Consider the following 21,915-nt stretch of genomic DNA (forward strand, 5'->3'; position numbering starts at 1 on the left):
GTGTGGAACCTTTTTAATGAAAAGAAAGAAGAAAACTGTGCAACTGGAACAAAACTGTGAAATACAAAATAAAACTAAATAAGAACAATAAAAATATTGTAAAAATCCTTTACTTCATTTGTGCTCTCTCTATTTTCATAAAGAGACAACTCAAATCTTTACAGTACTCTCACCGTAGAGAAGTAATTATTCCTTTACTAGTTACGTTTTTCAAAAATAAACTTTTTGTCGACATAAATAAATTGAATGCAAATATTTTTTGTAATCCTTTGTAAAACATTTAATGTATTTTTATTTTAGCATCATGCAACTCTTATATAAGCTACTTAAAAATATCAAATTAAAAAACTCATAAAAAGACTTCCTTTAGAAAATTGCTACACTTTCAAAATTATTTAAAACAAAACCTTTAGGCAGCATTTAAACTTTAAACCGGCAAAGCTGGTAAAACTTACACATAATGGAAGCTTTATAACAGTGTATTTTGCTAGGCTAATTTGAAATAGAGGAAGTGTTTGTTGCCAGGCAACAGGCTACTATAAACTTGTAAAAATGATGCCTGTTAGTTGAACAGAGTTTAAAGCACAAGAACTTCCAAATTTAAAGCCATTGATAGACGTAAGTTGCTACAATAATTATAATAGTAGTTTGCATATGCTGCAAAGAGGGCACATTATCTCAAAGTTCGGGCCATTAAAAATGATTATTAAAATCTTTCATCAATTTATACTGTACTAAAATAATTTAAGGAGCATTATGATGTCTTTAATAATTTCTAATGTCTAATGACAAATTTACTACAAATTTTAATAAAATTTAATGTTTAACAAAGTAATAATAAGCTAAAAACAGATGTTTAACAAGTTTACTTTGATCAATTTTGTTCTTTTAATTATCTGAGCCCGGTTATTGTTTTTATTACTCCTGTCTTTGTACATCTCACTGATATTAGGTACACAGGCTACAAATTAAAGCTTATTGGAATTCAACAGGTTAGTATTATTAATAGTCACATAACTACAAACACAAATTACTCACCGACTTGCAATACTGTATAAGAGGAAGTGATAATTCCAAATAATTGTAGAAAATAAATAATCTGTATTGTTTACAAACAGTAATTTATAAAACCTCTCAACAATCTCTTCAGGCTGTCGAAAGGAAATAAGAGCAAAATATCAACAGACACAAGTCAGCATTTATGAGAATGTTAAAATATGTTAGTTAAAAATGAGCTAAATATTAGTGCAGAAAATACATATAAAATAGAGTGGAAACAAAATCTAAGTTTATGTGCCTTTTAGGTTTAAATTGTTGAACATCTGCAGTTTAAATTTTTGCATAAAAAAGTGTAACCTGTACCAGACATGACGTTTAACTTGTTACAGATCTAAGGTTTATATTGTTATGGATACAAAGTTGAAGCTAATGAAGGCTTCGTATATAATTTAGTCCGTGTCCAGCGGTTAAGTGACCTGTTTTAAATGGTGATAAAGTCTTCTTTAGTGACTGGAATAGGATTGTCTATTCCTTCCTTCATCTAAAACATAGTATTTTGACAAGTATTTCAACTTTGTGATTTCACACATCTTGGCTGGCTAAAAAGTCTGGATGTCTTTCTCACTGTTTTCAAAACATAAGCGTGAATCATGCCACAGTTACTAATTTAAATACTCAAAAAAATCAAAGCTCGCTTCTATCAGCAAAATTAAGCGTATAAGTTTGTTGATTAGTTCTTGAACAGGCATAAAAAGTATATTAGTCAAATTGTCCTAAAAACTTTAAAGAAAACTTAAAGTTGCAAACAAATTTGTATAAAACATTAATTGTCAAAGGCCTTGTCAATATTTTTACAGAAAAATGGCAGTGAAGTCAACTCATGCTAGTAAACACATTTACATTAAATATGCAATAATTCAACTTTTAATTTTTTTCAAGTTTTATTCATCATCTTTTTTTAGCAAAAATACGTTTAGATAAAACTCTATTTTCAATTTACATCTGAAAAACTAAATTAATTAAAAGCAAAGTGCTTTATCGGTAGTTCTGTTAAGACCTAAAGAGACTATGTATTACCTAAATATTTTTGCAATGTTTGTTAAAAAGTAGTCCTTAAAACCATTTATTGCTATAGTTTTAATGTATATCGATTTTTTTCAAACATATATTTACTACTCCCATGGAGTTTTGTCTAGGATAACTGTATTGTTATTATATATTCGAAAACACAAGACAGATGTATTTTTAGAGAAACTTAAAATACAGTTGTTGTACATGCAGGTGTCTCTCATGTGCTCGACTAGATTTTAGGCCCTTGGGCTAAAAACGCCACCTCGGCTTTAGAAGGCCAAGCCTCTAAAATAGTTCTATATATAGGATTATGTTGCTTTCTCAGTTTATGGACGCTCAAGGTATATATATATGCTATATATATGTAAAAAAAATGCTGCTGTTATAAATTCTCAACACCTCTTCACTAGAGGGAAGAAAAAAACTTTTTTAGTGTGCCTCTGTATACATATATATATATATATATATATATATAAAATTGTTTCCTCACCCCGAATGGGTGGTAAATTCTGCTCTAACTCGGGTCTCCTACAGGCGTGGTCACACGAGCACCGAACCGACGTAGGACCGGTTCGGTTCGGAGGCTGGTTCGGTTCGGGGCACATGTCACACGGCCACCGAAGTAACTTCGCTTCTTAGATACCATACGTATAGAGACAAGACACGGTTTCATTAGTAGTTTTTATGTATTTGAGTTAAATATTTCTATTGTAAACAAAAAACTTTGAGGAAAAATTATAATTACACAGCAGATTTATCAGAAGAACGTTCAGCTGCTCAAAATAAATCACTCGATACAAAGATTTTGCTAACCCTTCCCATTAACATAATTATATTTTTTTATTAACATATGAATGTTTTTCTATGCTGAGTACATAACAAACAAAATCAGTCTTTATCATAGTACTGTGGTTTTACATAAATAAATCAGTCAACGATATTTCATAAGGATGAATATGACACATTACTTATATTCCACACGAAAGAAAATCACAACCATTCCTTTACATTTATGCAAAACTTAAGTGCAACATCTTACATTTATGCAACCCAATCACAAGTCCGGGTGAACCTTGTCGTAAATTGCTTCATGTTGTTTATTTAACGAAATAAAAGTATCGTCCCATTTCTTTTTTAACTTTACTCGCATGTAAGGAGAAATGTGACGCGTGCTCGCTAGAATTCTAGAATTTTAACCAGCCAATAAGAGCAAGGGTTCAGCACGAAATTTCGAGCAGTACCGAAATAGTTCGTTTCGGCTAGAAATGTCTTCGGCCGAACTTTTTACAGCTGAGAGCGACGTCGTTTTGCGTCATTTAGTTCGGTTCGGTGCTCATGTGACCACGCCTTACCAGAGACCTGGGAGTTTGAGCACTCGCCTCAAGATCTTAGCTGTTCCCAATAGCGCACTTTTCTGCAACTCACCTGAGTTGATTGTTGTTGGTATTTGAGCAAGCCACATTTTATGCGCCGGTGTTATTGCGCCCAGTGCCCCAATGACTACTGGGATTACAGTTGTTCTTACATTCCAGCATTTTTCAATCTCTTCTCCAAGAGGAAGATATTTCTCTACTTCTTCTTTTTCTTTGCTGGCTATATTGTAGTCATTGGGTACTGCTATATCTATTATAGTAGCCCTCTTGTTCTCCTTGTCTACCACCACTGTATCTAGTTGGTTTGCTAGGACATGCTTGTCAGTTCCGATGTAGAAGTCCCAGAGGATCTTAGCGCGGTCATTTGCATTGACCTTACCAGGAGCTTCCCACCAGTGTTGTGGTTTATTAAGGCCATACTCATCACATAGACTTCTATACACAACACCTGCAACATGATTATGCCGCTCAGAGTGTGCGTTTCCTGCTAGCTGCTTGCATCCACTGACGATGTGTTGGATGGTCTCAGGTGCATCTTTGCACAGTCTGCATCTAGGATCGTCTCTAGTGTGATAGATTTTTGTTTGGAGTTGCCTTATTGGAAGCACTTGCTCCTGGGATGCCATGATTAGCGACTCTGTATTGGCCGTTAGGTTTCCTTTGTTCAGCCACATATATGTCTGGTGAAGATCGCCAACCTTAGATATTTGTTGGTGGTAAGCACCATGAAGAGGTTTCATGTGCCAGCCAATTTCTTCATCATCAGGGGGTAGGTCCGTTGTAAGAGCAGCCAATTGAAATTCAGCTAGCAACTTATCTGAAGTGCCCAGCCATGGAGGCTGCATATGCTTTGATGCTTTACTCCTCCTCTTTCACTGTCTGCTGTACACTTCTGAGTCCCCTACCGCTATTTTTCCTATCGAGATACAATCTAGTAGTATCAGATTTTGGGTGGAGTGCTCCATGCATGGTCAGCAGTTTACGAGTTGCTATATCTGTTTCTATATTCTATTGCTATATTGTTGCTATATTCTGGCTTCCTCAGTCCACTTTATTATGCCTGCTGGATATCTTATTACTGGCAGTGCGTAGGTATTTATTGCCATGACTTGGTTCTTGGCATTGAGCTGGCTCCATACATATATATATATACATATATATACATATATATATATATATATATATATATATACATATATATATATATATATATATTACATTATTATATATAATATATTACATTATTATATTATATTACATTATTATTATATATATATATATATATATACACGGAGGCACATTAAAAAAGTTTTTTTCTTCCCTCTAGTGAAGACGTGGTGAGAATTTTTAACAGCAGCACTTTTTTACTTGAAAGACGAAACACTTCACTTTGAATTGCCCAAAATAAACTTATAATGCAAAAATTTTAAATTGCATCACGGTACACAAAATCCTCTTCTCTTGATAAGGGATTATAGGCTCTCTAACAATTTTTGAATTATTCATTTATAATAGCTCTGTATGAGATTATACAACTTTAAAAAAAGTTGATTGACAAAAAATGCAAGTTCATGTTGATCAACTTTACACTTTGAACACTTAAAAACTCACCTCCGCATCTGGTTCATCTGGGTTCTCCGCTACTTCCTTTGTTACATCATATTTTTCCTTCTTATTCTTTTTTACCAGAACATATATCAACCTTCCAGCAGCCATGAAGGGAAATGGTGCAAATGTGCATATTACGATGACAATTGGAATGGCGGAGCTGAAAACCAATCAATTACCTAAATACGGTGATATGACAAGTCATTATCTTGTTATGCAAGCGAAAGGGAAAAGATTACGGTTTGACTTTCCAACTCGGTGATATTCCTTCAAGAGAGAGAAAACAACTCCATGCATCCTGAACTAATTTACCTTTGTTTCTACCAACTTAGGATAAAGAAGCAAAACACAACTAAAATCTACAAAGCTTAAATGCAAACAGAATCAGCCACATTCAATATAGAGTTCTACCTCAAGCAACCTTTAAGTATGATAAGACAATTAACATAAACTGCAATAAATTTTTAACTTGATTTAGTCACAATTTTTATTCCATTATTGCTTCAAACACAACAAACAAAAACAAATATAATAGTACTTGTTAAATATAGCAAAATATATTTTGGAAAGTAAGTAAAAAGTATTTGTTACTCACCAACACCATTTTCAACATGGTTTTTCACTAATGCTGGTTTTTTAGGTTCAAGCTTAGAAAGTGAAAACATCTCATGAAAATCTTTGGTTTATAAAATGATGTTTTGAAAGCAACAATATATCATTTTCTGACCTGATGTCACCCCAAGGTGGTGGAAGGGAGGTTCGCAGCAGTATGATAGCAACATTGAGATTCTGTACTGCTGTCTCTATTCCAATTGTTAGGGAGAGTTTTGGTCCCTGCTGACAGGCTAGGGCGATGAGGAAGCCAAATATCCCACCTGAATATGACAGAACACAGATGAGCCTGAATTTCAATTTATAGCGAGAAAGCATAGCTAAGTATTGCATTGTAAAGCATAGCTAAGTATTGCATTGTAAAGCTTAGCTAAGTATTGCATTGTAAAGCACAGCTAAGTATTGCATTGTAAAGCACAGCTAAGTATTGCATCATAAAGCACCGCTAAGTATTGCATTGTAAAGCGCAGCTAAGTATTGCATTGTAAAACATAGCTAAGTATTGCCTTGTAAAGCATAGCCAAGTATTGCATTGTAAAGCATAGTTAAGTATTGCATTATAAAGCATAGCTAAGTATTTCATATTAAAGCATAGCTAAGTATTGCTATTACTGAATTAGAAACTTACCAACATAAGGTAAGAAGAAACAGCAGAGAGTCAGCGTAAGATCAACAAACACAAGCTTGAAGGCGTACAAATTTACCCAAGTTCCTACAAAGGAAAGAGACTGTAATATGTTAAAGGCTGACTTCCAACAAAATTCACATTACAGTTATTTGGTATCAAAAGATTCATTATGTCTTACTCTGCTGTGTTGTAGGTGCAAATCATGTGGAAATGTGATTACAAGCTCTTAAAAGCTCAAAAGCAAACAGTTAATCGCAGCTATCAAAAAACCGCCGTAGATTGGAATCAATTTATTTCTCTGACGTAATCAAACGATTTGGTTATTGTTTTGACACCTGATGTTATCACGTGAATTGAAAGGCCAATTAAAGGCTCAATATAAAACTTCTCCTTGCAATAGTTTATGACAAACACTTCGGTTTCTACAGAAAAGCTCGTATCAAATATAGATGCTCACTACTTTACAGTTTTGTTTTGACTTGATCTAATCGTCTAGTCGTAATCTGATCGTGGGACCCATACTTCCTGCCAAAAAGCGTGAATAATTTCTGCAGCATTTTTTGACTATCACAGGTGACCAAAAGGCTCGTCATGTTTATTAGAGAATGTATGCATACCCTTGAGCTAAGGTTAAAAATTAAACAAATTTTTACAGTAGGTTTTGAGATATCGGTGCTCAAAGTGACAGTATTACAATGATGATGAAATAGACGCGTAAGGACAATAGACAGGGTTTTATTGAATGCGTGAAGCATATTTGTGAAAATTTCTCAATGAATGAGGTTGCATGAAAGTGTAAACAGAAGCCATCTTGTTCAGTTACTTCCCATTTGAGCCTTTTTGGAAAGGAATTCTAATCTACGGGCATTTTTTTAACGGCCGTGATTAACTGTTCGTTTTTGAGCTTTCAAGAGCTTGTAGTCACATTTCTACATTTTTTGCACCTACAACACAGCAGAGTAGAACATTATGAATTTTTTGATACCAAATAACTGTATTGTGACTTTTGTTGCAAATCAACTTTTAAGGTAATTTTTCGCATGCACAAAATGCAATTTTCTCGTAGAAAATGTTGCAAAATTTTTTGATTTGTATCCAAAACTATATGTATGCGTAACAATATTGTATGAAAAGGTATCTGACAATGCTACAAATGAACAGCGAATGACTTAGCCAATGAGATGTACATGTAGGTGCTGCAAAAGGACTCGCCGATGACTGCGTTACCACAGCTTGCATCTAAACAAAACATTAATGCGTGTAGCCATATATATAGCTTGTCTTGACAAACTGTTGTTTTTGCGGAGTTGTCTCCCATCGAGCAGGCGAGCAACACAACAGCTTGTCACAAGACGTACTGCAGTTGATGCATCAGCTGCACTTATAGGGAGTTGTTCTCTTCCGTCTATGCGGCTTAGTTGCGATGTTATATCGGCCGCTCCATTGGTAATCATAACTGATTTCGCGCAAAAATTTATGTAGAAAAAAATAAGATTACAACGTTTAACCAAAGACTATTGGTTGTTTACAACTCTGTTGTAAACTTTAGTAAAACTTAAGAATAAAATAAATTGAAAATAAAATCCATAAGAACAAATAAAACTGACTGATACAAAAATAGAAATTACACTGACTGAGCGCACAATTAACGACATGTTTAGTCGCTGTTGTTGCTTAAATTCTCAAGTTCTACTAAAGTTTACCGCAGAGACTGGTTGCTGGTTAAACGTTGTAATCTTATTTTTTTCTACATAAATTTTTGCGCGAAATCCGTTATGATTACCAGTGGAGCGACCGACATAACATCGCAACCAAGCCGCATAGACGGAAGAAAACAACTCTCTTTCAGTGCAGCTGATGCGTCAGGTGCAGTACGTCTTGTGACAAGCTGTTGTTGCTCGCCTGCGCGACAGGGGAAAACTCCGCAAAAACAACAGTTTGTCAAGACAGGCTACCATATATAGTGACCTCAAAAAATGTGGTTTGTTTTAATGGTTCAGCTCTATCTCCAATCTGTTCCATCATTTTATACATACCTACTTTTCCCAAAAACTACGACATCTGATACCACGCACCAGAACTGTGCCAATTTACCTTATAGAACAACTTAATCTTAATATTTATACAGCTTTTACTTTCAATACACATAATTAACTCCAATATTTGTATGTTTTGTCTTATGGTTCATTTTGCTATAATATAGCAAAATATATAGTAATAATATATAATATAGCAATGCTATATTATACATATATATATATATATTATGCTATGATATAGCAAAATATATGGTTAATGTCGTATATTATACGACAATAACCATTGATAGCATAGTACATCTCTAATGAGCTCTACAGTCTTAGAATTTGTTAGTAAAAGACTCACCATAGCCAATAATGAAGCACATGGTAGTCACAACTGCTGGCTTCTGTATGTATAACAGAGCCTTTGTTACCTTTGGTAGAAATCTCTTAATAAGAGCACCTATGGCTAGAGGCACAACCAGCAGAGCCAAGGCTTGAACAATATTAACGAATGGTAGCTTCACATCAGAGTCTTGAAGAATGTACCGACCAATGGTGTACATCCAGAGTGGAAGGAAAGCTGAAAGTCAAAGGTATGTTTTTTATTTTAGAAATGCTATGTTCTCTTTCACAAAATATCCTAGATGTTTCTAGTTTATTTTGTAATAGCCGTTGAAATATGTACAGATTATAGTTAGCTGTTATCATATGGCCTTGCCATTACTGCCCAACATATTGACACTCGATTTAATCAAACAAGCGTTATTTAATTCTATAGTTAGCTTCCGTTTTGTCGTTATTTGCCACTTGCTGTTTTCATAATCAGTAGTTCAAGTACACCTGAACAAGCTGCTAGCCTTAGTTAAACGCTTAAGGTATTGATAACAGTTAACTACTAAAGTTCAACAATAGCATGAGACCTTTCAAAGATTTCAAAACATTTTCATCATATGTTAGGCGTCTAGATCAAAATTATCTAAGTTTGGCATGTTAAAACAAAAAGCTGGAACATCTAGCAAGTGTATTTTAATGCTCAATAATCCTGAAACATGTAATGTCGCAAATTTTTTCATAGATTTGTATTTTGACATTTTGTGAAAAATTATTTTGAAAAAGTGCTAAAGTATTGTCATAAGGAAAAGGGTAACAAATTAGTAAGCCAAGAGCACTGTATTCAAATGGCAGTATTGTAGTGCTGATCAATTGAAATGACCCAATCTCTCGCGGCAACCAATCATTGCACAGCCTAGATAGTAAAAAATTACTTGTTTTTCTTTATTATCATCGAAAATAAAAATATTAATTTATGCAATGCACTTTTATTTTACAAGTCAGCTTTAGCTATAGCTATGAGTTATACATTTACTTTTTCTACTGCTCAGGCAATAACTAATCAAGGCTCTTAGGCTATAGCTAATAAATATACTAATGATACTGTTAATAAACACGCAATAATTGATGTTTTAACAGGTTGATGTTATTTTTTGTTGGGTTTCAGAGATGCATTGCAAAAACTGCTTATTTCATGACATCAAAAGCAAAATCAATAGTGGTCTTTTCATTCATCCTGACAGTCACTAGAAAAAGAGAAGAAAACTCATTATTCCATATTTTTTCTGTTTATTAAATCAACAGCAGAGTTTTTAAACTATCATATTTTTAAGTAAGTCAAATGAATTTGTTGGTAGAATTACCACACACCACTGAATTAGAGCGGCAATACTTGTTATTAATACAGTGAAAATACTTAATAGAGCATACATAAATAAGCATGGGCTAGTTGGAGTTTCCTTCTCTTGTAATCAATCTGAAAACTAGGTTTGCTATGAAATAACATACCTAGAGCTGCGCAGGTGCTAATAGAAGTCATAGTTATACTCAGATCCAAGTCTCCATTAAGAACAAAGATAAAGAGGTTGGAAAGACCTCCTCCTGGAGCTGTAGCCGATGCGAAGATACCAAGTTTCAGGGACTCATGCTCGTTGACCATTGTAGAAGCAATCGCAAATCCAACCTATAACAAGCTAAGTTTTTTAGGCTTAAAATTTTAATTGCTACACTTCAAACCATTTATTTTAGTTGACTAACTTCCTAAATATAAAACTTTGTTTGATGGTTCTTGTATGGCAAACTTTTCAAGACATCCCTATTTGAAATGAAATGATACAATTTGGCGCCTGTCAGGGTACAATTCACATTATCACAGTTGGCATTATCAGGATGATTGCATGTAAAGCCTATAGTACAGACATTAAACCTACTGAACTGCTAGGATACTGTTTTACAACTAGACAACTGTAAAGGACTTTAATTACCCAAACACTAAACATAAACTGCTGCCATGTGTCATAAAGTCAGTCAACAGTTTTCTTAAATTACCAAGAAAGAGCTTGTAAAATTGATAACCATTTTAATGCTTTTGGTATGAGTAATGTAGACCTCACATTAAATAGATTATCAGAATACCACCTCTCAAAATACTAACCAAAGGCATGAGAATAAACTGGCACGCTACGCCAATAGCTGGAGCCACTGGTTTCTTTAGGTATTTTGCTACTCGTTCCAGCTCCAGAGTAAGTCCAAATGTGAACGTTGCCAGGGCTGTTAGAAACATGATTCCCACGATGTACACCTGAGAGGAAATGATACCCAAAAATAATTATTAGCAGAAAAGCTTCTCGAGACATGTCAGCTTATCTTAAAAAGTCACTGCAGGGTTGTCAATTGCTTCTAGAAAGGGCAACTCTCAAGATGAACTTGTACAAAATGTGAGTAGATTTGATCAGAAAGTATTGAGGTTTTTCTATCATTTGCGATGGTTTTTAATGTTTGAGGTGATCTGACTGCAAGGATGCAGTCTTTTTGAACCAAAAATGTCATAATTGCACTTTCACTTGATTGGAAAGTTTTCAAGTTTTGTTAATTTTAGTCTTGAAACATCCTGGCAGTCAGATCACTTCAAACATCAAAAACAACAGCAAAAAATAGAAGAACATCGATACTTGAAACAAAATCTGCTAAAAGTTTGTGCAAATTCATCTTTCAACCTGGCTTAGACTATTTTAAATTATGTAATACGTTTAAAATAAAAGACAGGTGAGTCTACTAAATCGATGTTGCTTGGTCTACTTCCTGTCATGTGTCGAAATAAAACTGATGGAGCAGAGAACATTCAGTTATGTGACTGATCATTAGTAATTGATGCTTACAACAGGTCATTAAAAGCAAAATGTGTTGCCATAGCAACTGTCGACTGCTTGCCTATTTCTGACATGTAGTTCCTAACAACCAAATGTTTAATATTCTCCTTCAAAACAAAAAATTTCACACTATAAAGAGACTTACAGAGTGGAAGGTTCTTTTGCAGTTATAATACTTTAATATTTGAGTACGAAGATAATGACAGAACAAAGCAATTCATCATAGTTGTTACAAAGCAGCACTTTTTTTTATTTTCGTGACCTTTCGGCATATCCTTGCCGAATTGATCTCTTTTTTATCAAGCACTGTAAAAGATTAATAATTAAACAAATGATAGCATTTTATTATTTTCATTCTTGTAGCCCTCTGCATATATTTTATATTGTGGTTAAACAGCTGAGCCAATTTTCCTTGATTTTATAAACCATGACATCACCTCTTTGTTTCTATTTGTGACCAATAGTATGTAATAAATCTTCGTCGAAAACAAACTTTGGTAATGTTTTCTTAGCCTATATCATCTCTCAACAGATCTATATTATCCTCACTTTCTAATGATTCATCTCAGAGATTCTAACCTTTATGGTCACCTTTTACTGCGACGAATTTAAGATTTTTTGATATTTTGAGTTGGAAGTTTGATACTTCAAAATTACACTTAAACAGAAATAAATGGATAGCCTAATAGATGAGCTCTACCGTATCTTGAGGCTTTGGAGGTGGCCTTCTAACACCGAGAGAATAATCCCTATAAAAATCATGAGATTCTTCATCTTGAAATGTCAAGGTCACAAATCCGAGGTTTTTAGCACTAATGGAAGCATTTACTCCCAACACATCTGTATCATTGGTAAGGCATGGCACACCATGTACAGTAATGGGATAATCGAGGGTTCGCTCATGACCTAAAATAGATGCATTGAGTCAATTAAAACTGTCAGAGGAAGATTAACGGCAGCGTTAGTAGTACTAGACAAGTTAAGTTTCTATACAGTGCTAGTGGAGTGACACATTCCCACATCTCCAGCGACCTTGAACTTGTGGTCTCATGGGCCTTGCTTTCCTGTTGCTTGTATAGCAAAATAACACCTTGAGATAAGGCGTCGTACAACTATTGCTATACTATAGCGCCCTACAGGTACAGGATCTATGGGTCAGCCCAGCGTAGCATTTGGTTAATGGCACATCCAGGTGTTGCTCCACTATCGTTGTATAGAAACTTAGCAAAGCTAATTTTACATTCCATCAGATGTACTCAACGGCAACAAACCAGTTTAACCAACCTGCCCAGTTCTGTAAGCTGCTTTATCTTTTAAAAATGGTCATTTGTTACATGTTACATTGGTTCTCGATGAACCAAGATCTTTTATAGTTTGCGCCCTCATTGTTTACATGATAATTACAGGTGTTCAACTCATTTCATCTTACATGGTATGAACTAATTGTCTACAACATCTAACAGTTATTTGCAAATATTGCTGCTTTAACAATCTTCCACCTCAAGCGTTCTCTTAGCAAAAAAAATATTTTAAACCTTATACATCAAACTATTTATTCGGTGTGGTTGCCTAGCTGTTGCCTTTTTATTTTTTATGACGCTTGTGTAACAAAACTTTTAAAACATTTCTGCTTGAAATAAAATTAGTAATTTTAATAAAGTTATATAAATCGGCTTGTATTTCAATGTTGGAAAATTCAACAAACAGTAGTGTAGCACTGAATGCTTTGCAATATTATTTTATAGATATATATTCGCTAGTTATATCTATCTAACTTGATTGAAAACAATTTTAATTATTAAGACATTATTATTGCATATTGCCACGGTTTAAACAAAGAAATTTTACCTGCAACAGTAGAGACTGCTCAACAGGCAAAAGGAAACATATTTATTTTTTAAAGTTTCCTGAGACACTTGACTTGGTTTCTATGCATTGTATGTGCTGTGAGACAAATATCAATTGATATAACTTACAATAACCAGACTAACCATGGTGACTAATGCCGAGTCAGCATGCACACTATATTCCAGTAACAGAAAGTTGAAGCTAAGAGAAGTATTCATCTGTAGTCATAGGTTTAGGAAGAACTCTCTACATTACTCAGTTTTACTTTTATCCTGTTAGAGACAGATATCTATCTTCTAAGTTTACAAACTATTGTTACAGCAAAATCGCTTTGAAACTAATACAATCAGAAAGTAAAAATCACAATTTATAAGTTTCTGTACTTGGCAGTCTAGCGTGCTGTGGGAGACCATCAGGTGTGCCAATCAAGCACAGCTAATAAGTATGTGCACAATTATTCTGAAATGCTGTAAGGCGATAGATTGGTGCATGTTTAGTGTCATTTTATTAAGGCGAATTTAGTGAGTTTGACTTAACTATACTATATACCAAGCCTTTGTGAGGTTGAACCTGCCATAATGCAATCTTGTTTTCAACCTTCAACTATGACCTTGAACAAAGAAATGAACTCATATTACAGTAAAAATTAGGTGGAAGTTTGAGACTAATGTAAAATATATACTATTGCCATGGTTATGGCTGTTCCAAACTATTTGCTGCTATTCTTGCTATCAATGAAATCAAAACTACTGCCCGGTTTTAGAAAAGATGATGATGCAAGAACAATGCTAGCAAAAGTTTTAACAGATTTACATAAATAAAATGCTTTGGGTAGTTTGAGATATAATTAAATTTGTTGAAAGATTATAATTTTATTTTTATGCTACTTTTTTAAAACCACATAAAATATTTTTTTTAAATCTTTAGGTAAAGTTTTACATTTGAGTTGTTTTGAGGTATGCACACTCTAGCAAATTTAAAAATCACAACCAATTTGATGCAGCCACTTTTTACCAGCAAAATATTTGAACCCATGGTCATATTAAACTGGAACTGTTTTTCAACCAGAATTGGTAGCCTGATATAAACCATGGAAGGATATGATATCCGCTTGAGTTACAGCCATTACAAAGATATGCATTTATATTCTTGAAGAAACCTTTTTGGACAAATTTGATTGCAATCATTGCGCACACTTTAATAACTTCTGTGTTTATTTTAAACTTTTAAGCAAGGTACACAGCTTTACAACTAGACACGACAAAACCCACTTTTCCGAAATTGAAAACTTGACGAGTTGAAAATCTGAAAAGTTGGTCAGCTACAATGCTCTTAGTTGAAAGCATTATATTAGGTTTTCTCATTGCCCTTCGCAATTCCAGACCATTATTTAGTGGTTGAGCTATAAAGATTAATAAAAATACATACACGAAACTCAAATGCTCTTCGTAAACCTAGTGTCTTTCTAAATTTTTTGATGTCTCCCAAAAATGAAAAACTTTTCTTTCAAATACTTAAGTTAAAGGGCAGTTAGTGAGTTGCAGCTCACACCTAGTCATTCCTTTGCCAGCATTTATTCAATTAGTTAAGAACAGTATTAGATGGTTCGTGTCACTTTATAGATGCATGCATTTATTGGAAAGCAACACTTGATGACTGAGTTTGAAAATATTGATCTTTGTGTGTGAGCTGTGTGCAAACAAGATAGAGGCATATTGAATAAAGCAACTGTTGAACAATAGTAGCAAGAACAACAATTTACACAATAGATGTACTCCATAAACAAATATAACTGCTAATAGAGGTGCATCATTTCTAGAAACCTTTTGTAGTGCTTATTGTTTTTATTGATAATGAAGCATATCTCTAATTGAGTTACCATGTTTGGGAGCGGATGAGAACTTGTTACAAAAACTATTACTGATTGACACTCACCAATCAAATCTATTAAAAAGCTGGTAGTGACAACCCGCCAGAAATACAAATGTGTACACTAAAGTTTTTAATAATCATTGTAGATTAACATAGTTTAATATAAATTTGCAGAGTAATTTCTAATATACTTTAGTTGTCTGTTGTAAATGTAAGTAGAAAATGGTTCAAAAAAGACCAGGTGATGTCAGCAATAAACAATTTATATTTTACATGCGTCCACTCACTGACAAGCAAGTAATTTCTATTTATCAATCTTCTGTGACAATTTTTTCAAGCCAAGTAATTTAACTAATGAAGAGCATCATGGTTGGTCATTGGCTGTTTACAAGCTTACTAGTTGGAGAGGCTGTTTTGGTCAACCAAAATGCAGTGATCAGTTATTTTTGCCAACCAAAATGCAGCGATCAATTGTTTTAGCAATAAATACATTTCAATCAAACTCATTCTAACTTGAAAACTCTTAGCTAGGTAACCAAGCTATAACACCAGTTACAACCGGTACACTTTTGAAATTCTAGTTGAAATAATAACATTATCATTCCAAACTATTTGGCTCTAAAATTATATGAAAGATGTTTTTTTCTGTAATTCTGTGTCAAGTGTTCTGATTTGCCACACTTTATTATAACTAACTTATAACTAATCTTTCTTAATTTTAATTTTATTTGTAATAAATAACCATATCTAAATAAATGTCTAGCTGTAATTTATTTACTTATACTTTGTGTTCATTGGCTTGCAGCTAGTTGGTTGAGGTTATCTGAAGAGCATGTGCATGCAGGAGTATGCGGGCACATACATACCTGACAGGGTGTAAATTGATAGAGGTAAACTAGTGTGCGTTTAAAGCGAATTTGCAGTCAATATTCTAAAACTGGTTGCTGCCCAAACCATGGCAATTAATTGCTTAGTAATTTCGGTCTTCAAAAAAAACATGTTTTAATAAGACAGCTTTTACAGTAGATGCCACGATTTGATTTGCGGAAATAAGAATTTGTGATTTCTTGCATGCAGGAACAAAAAGAATCACAATGCATAAAGCTAAACAACTGGCACAGCTATATAAAAAGCATTACATAGACTCATAAAATTTCAGACCTTTTATAAGAACCCACGCTGTGACATAAATCTATATTTATAATAAAGCTTTTACTGGCAATGGTATTGCCCTTGAGAGTTCCTAAATGATTTTTAAAACTGCGTTTAAAAGGTACCTTTCTTTCTTTGAAAACGGGAGCTTGCTTTTCATCTAACTAAATCTGCTGGTCATTTCAACAACATGAATGCAGTAATAGTAATACTGTTTGAGCCCCGGGTACTCATGCAAACATAACATTAGTAACTTGACCCGCACCCTTTTGTTGACTTCAATACCGACCTGTGAAGTATGTAGCTACTAGCGCCATGTTATGGCAACTGGTCAGTTTTATTCAAATTAACAAAGTATTTATGTCATTTCTGAATGTTTTGTGGCTGAGGAAATTATTAGTGCAGAAACTGATGAAGTATGAAATGGCAGGTTCTATAACTATTTCATGCATAACTACACTTTTTCTGTCTGTTATTCTGCATAGGTACTGCTTTTCAACATTTTTAGTTGGTTTTGTCTCCATTTCACATACACATGCTCCGTGCTTTTCATCAGGTCACAAAAAATCTTTGGTTTCAAAACTCCGTCTAGTTCCTGAAAGCAGGCCTCTTAACTACCAATCTGCAGGCTGCTAAAACAATACTGGTCATGTCGGGCTCACCGCTATTTCTATGATAAACATAAAGTCTTTTCACTTGATGTGATGCTGGGCACACTTTAAACTATCCTTGTTATGATTGCATGCTTTGAATACCTCGAGCCTTGGCACAGGAATTTTTTGAATAGCATAATTAAACTCTTGAGTAGGTTAGATTATATCTACGTTTTAAAAAAGAAAACTAGACTTAATCAAGTCGGTGTCCTGTTCAGGAGACCTACTTACCTAACCTATGACAAGATTTTGCAGATTAGTGTAACCAAATAGGTCACCATAAAATAATTTGATTTACAAGTTGATTCCATTGTATTGGTTTGTGTATGCTTGAGTGAGTTCTATTGAGCTGCCAACCTTGACAAACGAGCTGGCTGTTCACAATTATCAATAAGCAAATGTATTGAAAAATATTATATGCTTTCATTGTATAACAAGAGTGTACATAGTGAAGAACACTGTGTGAAATGAAAGTAAATTCACTCAGCTGGGAAATGAGTACTGAACAACTAGTTACCTCTCACAATTTGCAACAAAAACAATTAGTCCGCAAGTCTTCCAGTTACACAAATTAAAGTTATTCATGTTCATCGCATGAAATTCTTCTACACCTTTCATACAATCATGGCACCGCCAAGTGGGTTGTTACCAGCTAATAAGTATATACGTTCTACTAGGGCTTGACTAAAGCTTTAGGTAAATGCAGCAAATTTTGTGGTAGTACTAGATATCGTTATTGAAAAACTAAGCTTAGAGTTAGCTGGCAACTATTTCTAGTGATTTTTATCAAGCCAATAATATAAAAACTCTATTTTGGTTCTCACGGCTCCCACTAAGACACTCACAGATTACTGGCCAATTAAAAACTTGCATTTAGCTCTTTAAAAAACCATCATACAGACACATTTGGTGCAGGAAGCTTATAAATGATGCTGTTGCGAAGAAAAAACAACCTTAAATAACAACTACAGTTAAAGTTTGCGATGGATAGTCATATGAATTATTTATAAATGTTTCCAAGCTATGAGAAAAATCAGAAAGGTCTAGCAGACAGACAAAAGGTGACCAACTTCAACAAACACAAAATTAATTATCTTGCTTACCCTCTTTCTTTCTAGATATTTATTCTTTTACTATAACAGGTAGGTTGATTTTAATTTTAATTTAATTTAAATTTCAAATTGAAGGTAATTTACTTTGCTCGACAATTTGGTAAAATAGCTGGCAAAAAGTTGCTGGTTCAGGAAAATGAGGAGACGCAGTTCAGCTGACAAAATCACTCTATCTGAGTATAGTTCTAATATATGTAAAAAAAGCAATAGACATATTGTGAGCTTTTAATAGGGTCTCTGCAACTACACAAGTGTAGATGATGAGTTAGAATGCACATCATTTTACCCTAATTAGCAGTAAACCTGTCGATGGAGTTTTTTAAAAGTTTCAATTGCAGAGCTCGCAGGCAGATGCTTAAGGGGCTGGTTCTCAAAAATCAGATAGAGTTTTAGAACCAATTGTTTTTGGCTGGATGATGCAAGGTGTGGAGCATATGTGTGCAAGGTATTGATAAAATCTACTAGAAAATGTATAAGCGCGTACCATCTATGCAGACTAACAGACAGACACACAATGAGAGAGTGTGATTTAATAATGTAGATATTTTAGGATTTCACGTAAGCGTAAATGAACATGTCATTGAACTTCTACACCGTATTATCTGAAAGCTTTTGGTATGAAGTGGCGCATATATAAACTTTTTTATGAAGCCCTCATCATTAGGATCAGAATAAGATAGTCATAGCAATTGCCTACAACAAGGTACATATACTAAAGATATAAACGGTTTTAAGAAACTATAACTTGATTCGCATTTTAATGGTTAGAACTTTGCACTAAAATCTTTTTAAATAGTTTTGCAGCTTTTATGAATTTTTCTCACGCTATAAAAAATTGCTAAATAAAAACTCAAAAACCGTAATATGCACAAACTAAGATAAATTTTGTGCTACATTTTATAACTAAAGCATGAAATGATGAAAGTTAACTTTTGAATTTGTCATAAGTGCTCATCTCATTCTTTAAAAAAGCATTTGCTGATACTCTAACGAGATACTGAATTTTATCAAATACAAACAGGCAAGTCTTACTTTGCTTAAGGAATATTTAGGTTTTAGTGCAAAAAGAGCAAAACATACATTTTGGTCTGTGATTTCGGGTAGAAATTACAAAATAAAACAATCAGCAAAATCTATTGTTTGCGTACTATAAATCATCAATCACAATCTCAACGACCTACTAGCTAACAAGGCAGGTTATGTTAGTAATCATACTTTCTGTATCTTTCAAAGAAGTTTGAAGATTAGGTTTAATTCTACATAAACCTTAACTTACCTTCTTTAAGGGATACTCCGAGATTGCGTAAATCGGTGTCGTTGTCCAAGCAATGAATGAGTCTGAAGTCTAAGAACTGGATGGTACCCTCAATAAAAGTTGTTAGTTTTTTGTCTACCTCTATGGACCCTGATACAATTGGTGAAATCATCAACTCTTGACCACCAACTGGTAGAAGGTGACCCAGACATAAGCAGATGATTATAAATCTGAACATTTTTTGCTGCCTGCTAATCATGCAATGAGAGCAAGCAACAATCTAAGAACTGTGAGACTATTTGCATAACGATTGTATAAGAAATAGGTCATTCCCACTAAGAGCTACTGCATACTACCAAATTTTCCCCGAGGCACTACCTGTAACTCCTTCAGGCAAAACCAAACATCAGTCATGGTGTCATGATTGTACAGTAGCTATGCCATTCAATGAGTTATTTAGCTGCGGCTAAAAGCCCATGAACAAACATAATGGATGTGGATTTTAAGGCTATGAAAAGGAATAATGATGATGACGTTCAATTGAAGTTGCTACAATAGATTGTTCTCATCACTACTTCTGTCACCAAAAGGTGCACTTGTTATGAAGCCGTTTTATAGTCCAAGTGGTAGCCAGAATGGCGGATTTATGATGAGGTACTCTGCTTGCATCCTAACAACAATAAGAACAGTTAAAATAGGCTGGCATAGCACCAATGTAGATTTATTTATGCTTGAAGCAACTTACAGACCCTTATATTTGAACTAGCTGGCATCTTATAGTGAGAGTGGATTACAGTGCAATTAACCTGTGGTAACTGCTAGCCGTACTGCTGACAGTACAACTCGTATTTGGCAGGGGCTATTTTTCGTAGTGATGTCATCTAATAAGCTGATGGAGTAGGCTTTTTTAACAGGGCTATTAATATCTAAGGATTTCTGAGTATAGAGTTTTGCACACCAGAGACTGGAGGTGTAAAGCTTTTTATATATTTTATCTTGGAAAATCACAACAGAATTGGATTTTAAATTATACTTTTTAAATTTTCAAGCACTTGAAGCTTTGTAAGTGCAAACTTTTATTACTAACCCTACTGTTGCTCTAAAAGTTTTTAAGTAGTTTACTAGTTGTAATACTCGGTGTTGCCCGGGTGGTAAAAAAGTATTTGGACAGAAAACTGGTTTTTGGTTAACATATAACAACATTTGCCATTCTAACTTTCAAACTACGTATCATTAGAGAAATGTTTTGTGTTTTTGAAATAATTTAAGAGAAAATAAAAACAACTGCTTAGGTTTTCAAACTTTGTCAAACAACTGTATTTTTCAAACTTCATAACATGAGAAAAATGTTTTGCGCATGTTTAATAAATTAAAGCCTCAATAAAGCCTCATTTAAAAGCATTGATAGACGTATGTTGCTAGTAGTTATAGTAGTTGCATAATTATAGTAGTTTGAATGTGGGCACATTATCTCAAAGTTCAGAATATTAAAAATGAGTATTATAATCTTTCATTAATTTTTACTGTACTAAAATATTTCAAGGTTTATTCTATGATGTCTTTAGTAATTTTTAAAGTCTATTGACTAGGGCTAACTTTTTATTGACCTCAAAATCACAAAAATTGACTTCATTGTTTTGTGAAATTGAAATTTAAAATTTAAATTTAAAATCTTTAAATTTAAAATACCTAGTTTTCTAATTAATTAACAAATCAAGCTGTCTAAGCGTAGTTTGAAAATATAACATTAACACACGTAGCTACATATTGGATGCATTGTAATATAGCCTACTGTCAAGTAATTAGAAATGTTTTCTTGTTTGAAATTTCTGTCTTGTCAGAAGCTTTCCTATCAGGAAAAAGCTTCTTTACAGATGCTGATGTGGGTTGACAGTTTTGTAACAGGCTGTATAGTAACAAAGATATATCTTCCATTGACATAGAAATTAAGCTGACCATGTCATTTTCTTGCAGCCGCTTGGCAATATTTTCTCCTATCTTACATTTGTTGTCACCATAATTCAAGCCTTTTACATCTTGTAAGCTGTAAGCTTGAGTGACAGCGTATTCCGAGCGCTCCATTTTTGTGACTAGATTAGCTAGTCCTGTATATTGAAGCTGTATCTCCAACAGCCGTCGAGTTAACTCTGGATGCTGAACACTCGTGTTGGCTTGCTCGACTATAACTCCACTGCCGCCAAAGCTCTCCATGATGGTGACTACTTGTGACAATTTCACTGCATAATAGTGTGCTGCATCCAACCAACTTGCCCATCTCGTGACAATGGGGGACTCCCAATTTCCGGAAAAAAAGCTTTTACTTTTTAATTTTTACAATAGAATCTTTAACTCTTGCAATGAGTTCATCAACAGCAATAAACTGGGTTCTTACCTTTATAGCACAATTAGGCAACAGGTGTGCCATACAAATGACATGAAAAAGGCGTGGATGCAGCTGCTTGAGTGTTTTGCCTGCAGCCTGCATGTATCGGGCTGCATCCAATAAGA

The 21,915-nt window shown here is 34.0% G+C and overlaps 1 protein-coding gene across 1 annotated transcript; it reads right to left on the reverse strand.

Moving 5' to 3' along the window:
* Positions 1 to 1,480: 1,480 nt before the first annotated feature.
* LOC137400943 (hepatic sodium/bile acid cotransporter-like) lies at positions 1,481 to 21,618 on the reverse strand. The gene is made up of 10 exons (XM_068087281.1): positions 21,411 to 21,618; positions 19,429 to 19,596; positions 12,216 to 12,421; positions 10,801 to 10,947; positions 10,155 to 10,329; positions 8,677 to 8,895; positions 6,292 to 6,375; positions 5,779 to 5,926; positions 5,055 to 5,211; positions 1,481 to 1,540 (listed from the first exon to the last, which is right to left on the reverse strand). The coding sequence occupies exons 1-10, from the start codon at positions 21,616 to 21,618 to the stop codon at positions 1,481 to 1,483; spliced, it is 1,572 nt and encodes a 523-aa protein (XP_067943382.1).
* Positions 21,619 to 21,915: the final 297 nt, after the last annotated feature.

Source organism: Watersipora subatra, chromosome 7, assembly GCF_963576615.1.
Source record: "Watersipora subatra chromosome 7, tzWatSuba1.1, whole genome shotgun sequence".
NCBI lineage: Eukaryota > Metazoa > Bryozoa > Gymnolaemata > Cheilostomatida > Watersiporidae > Watersipora > Watersipora subatra.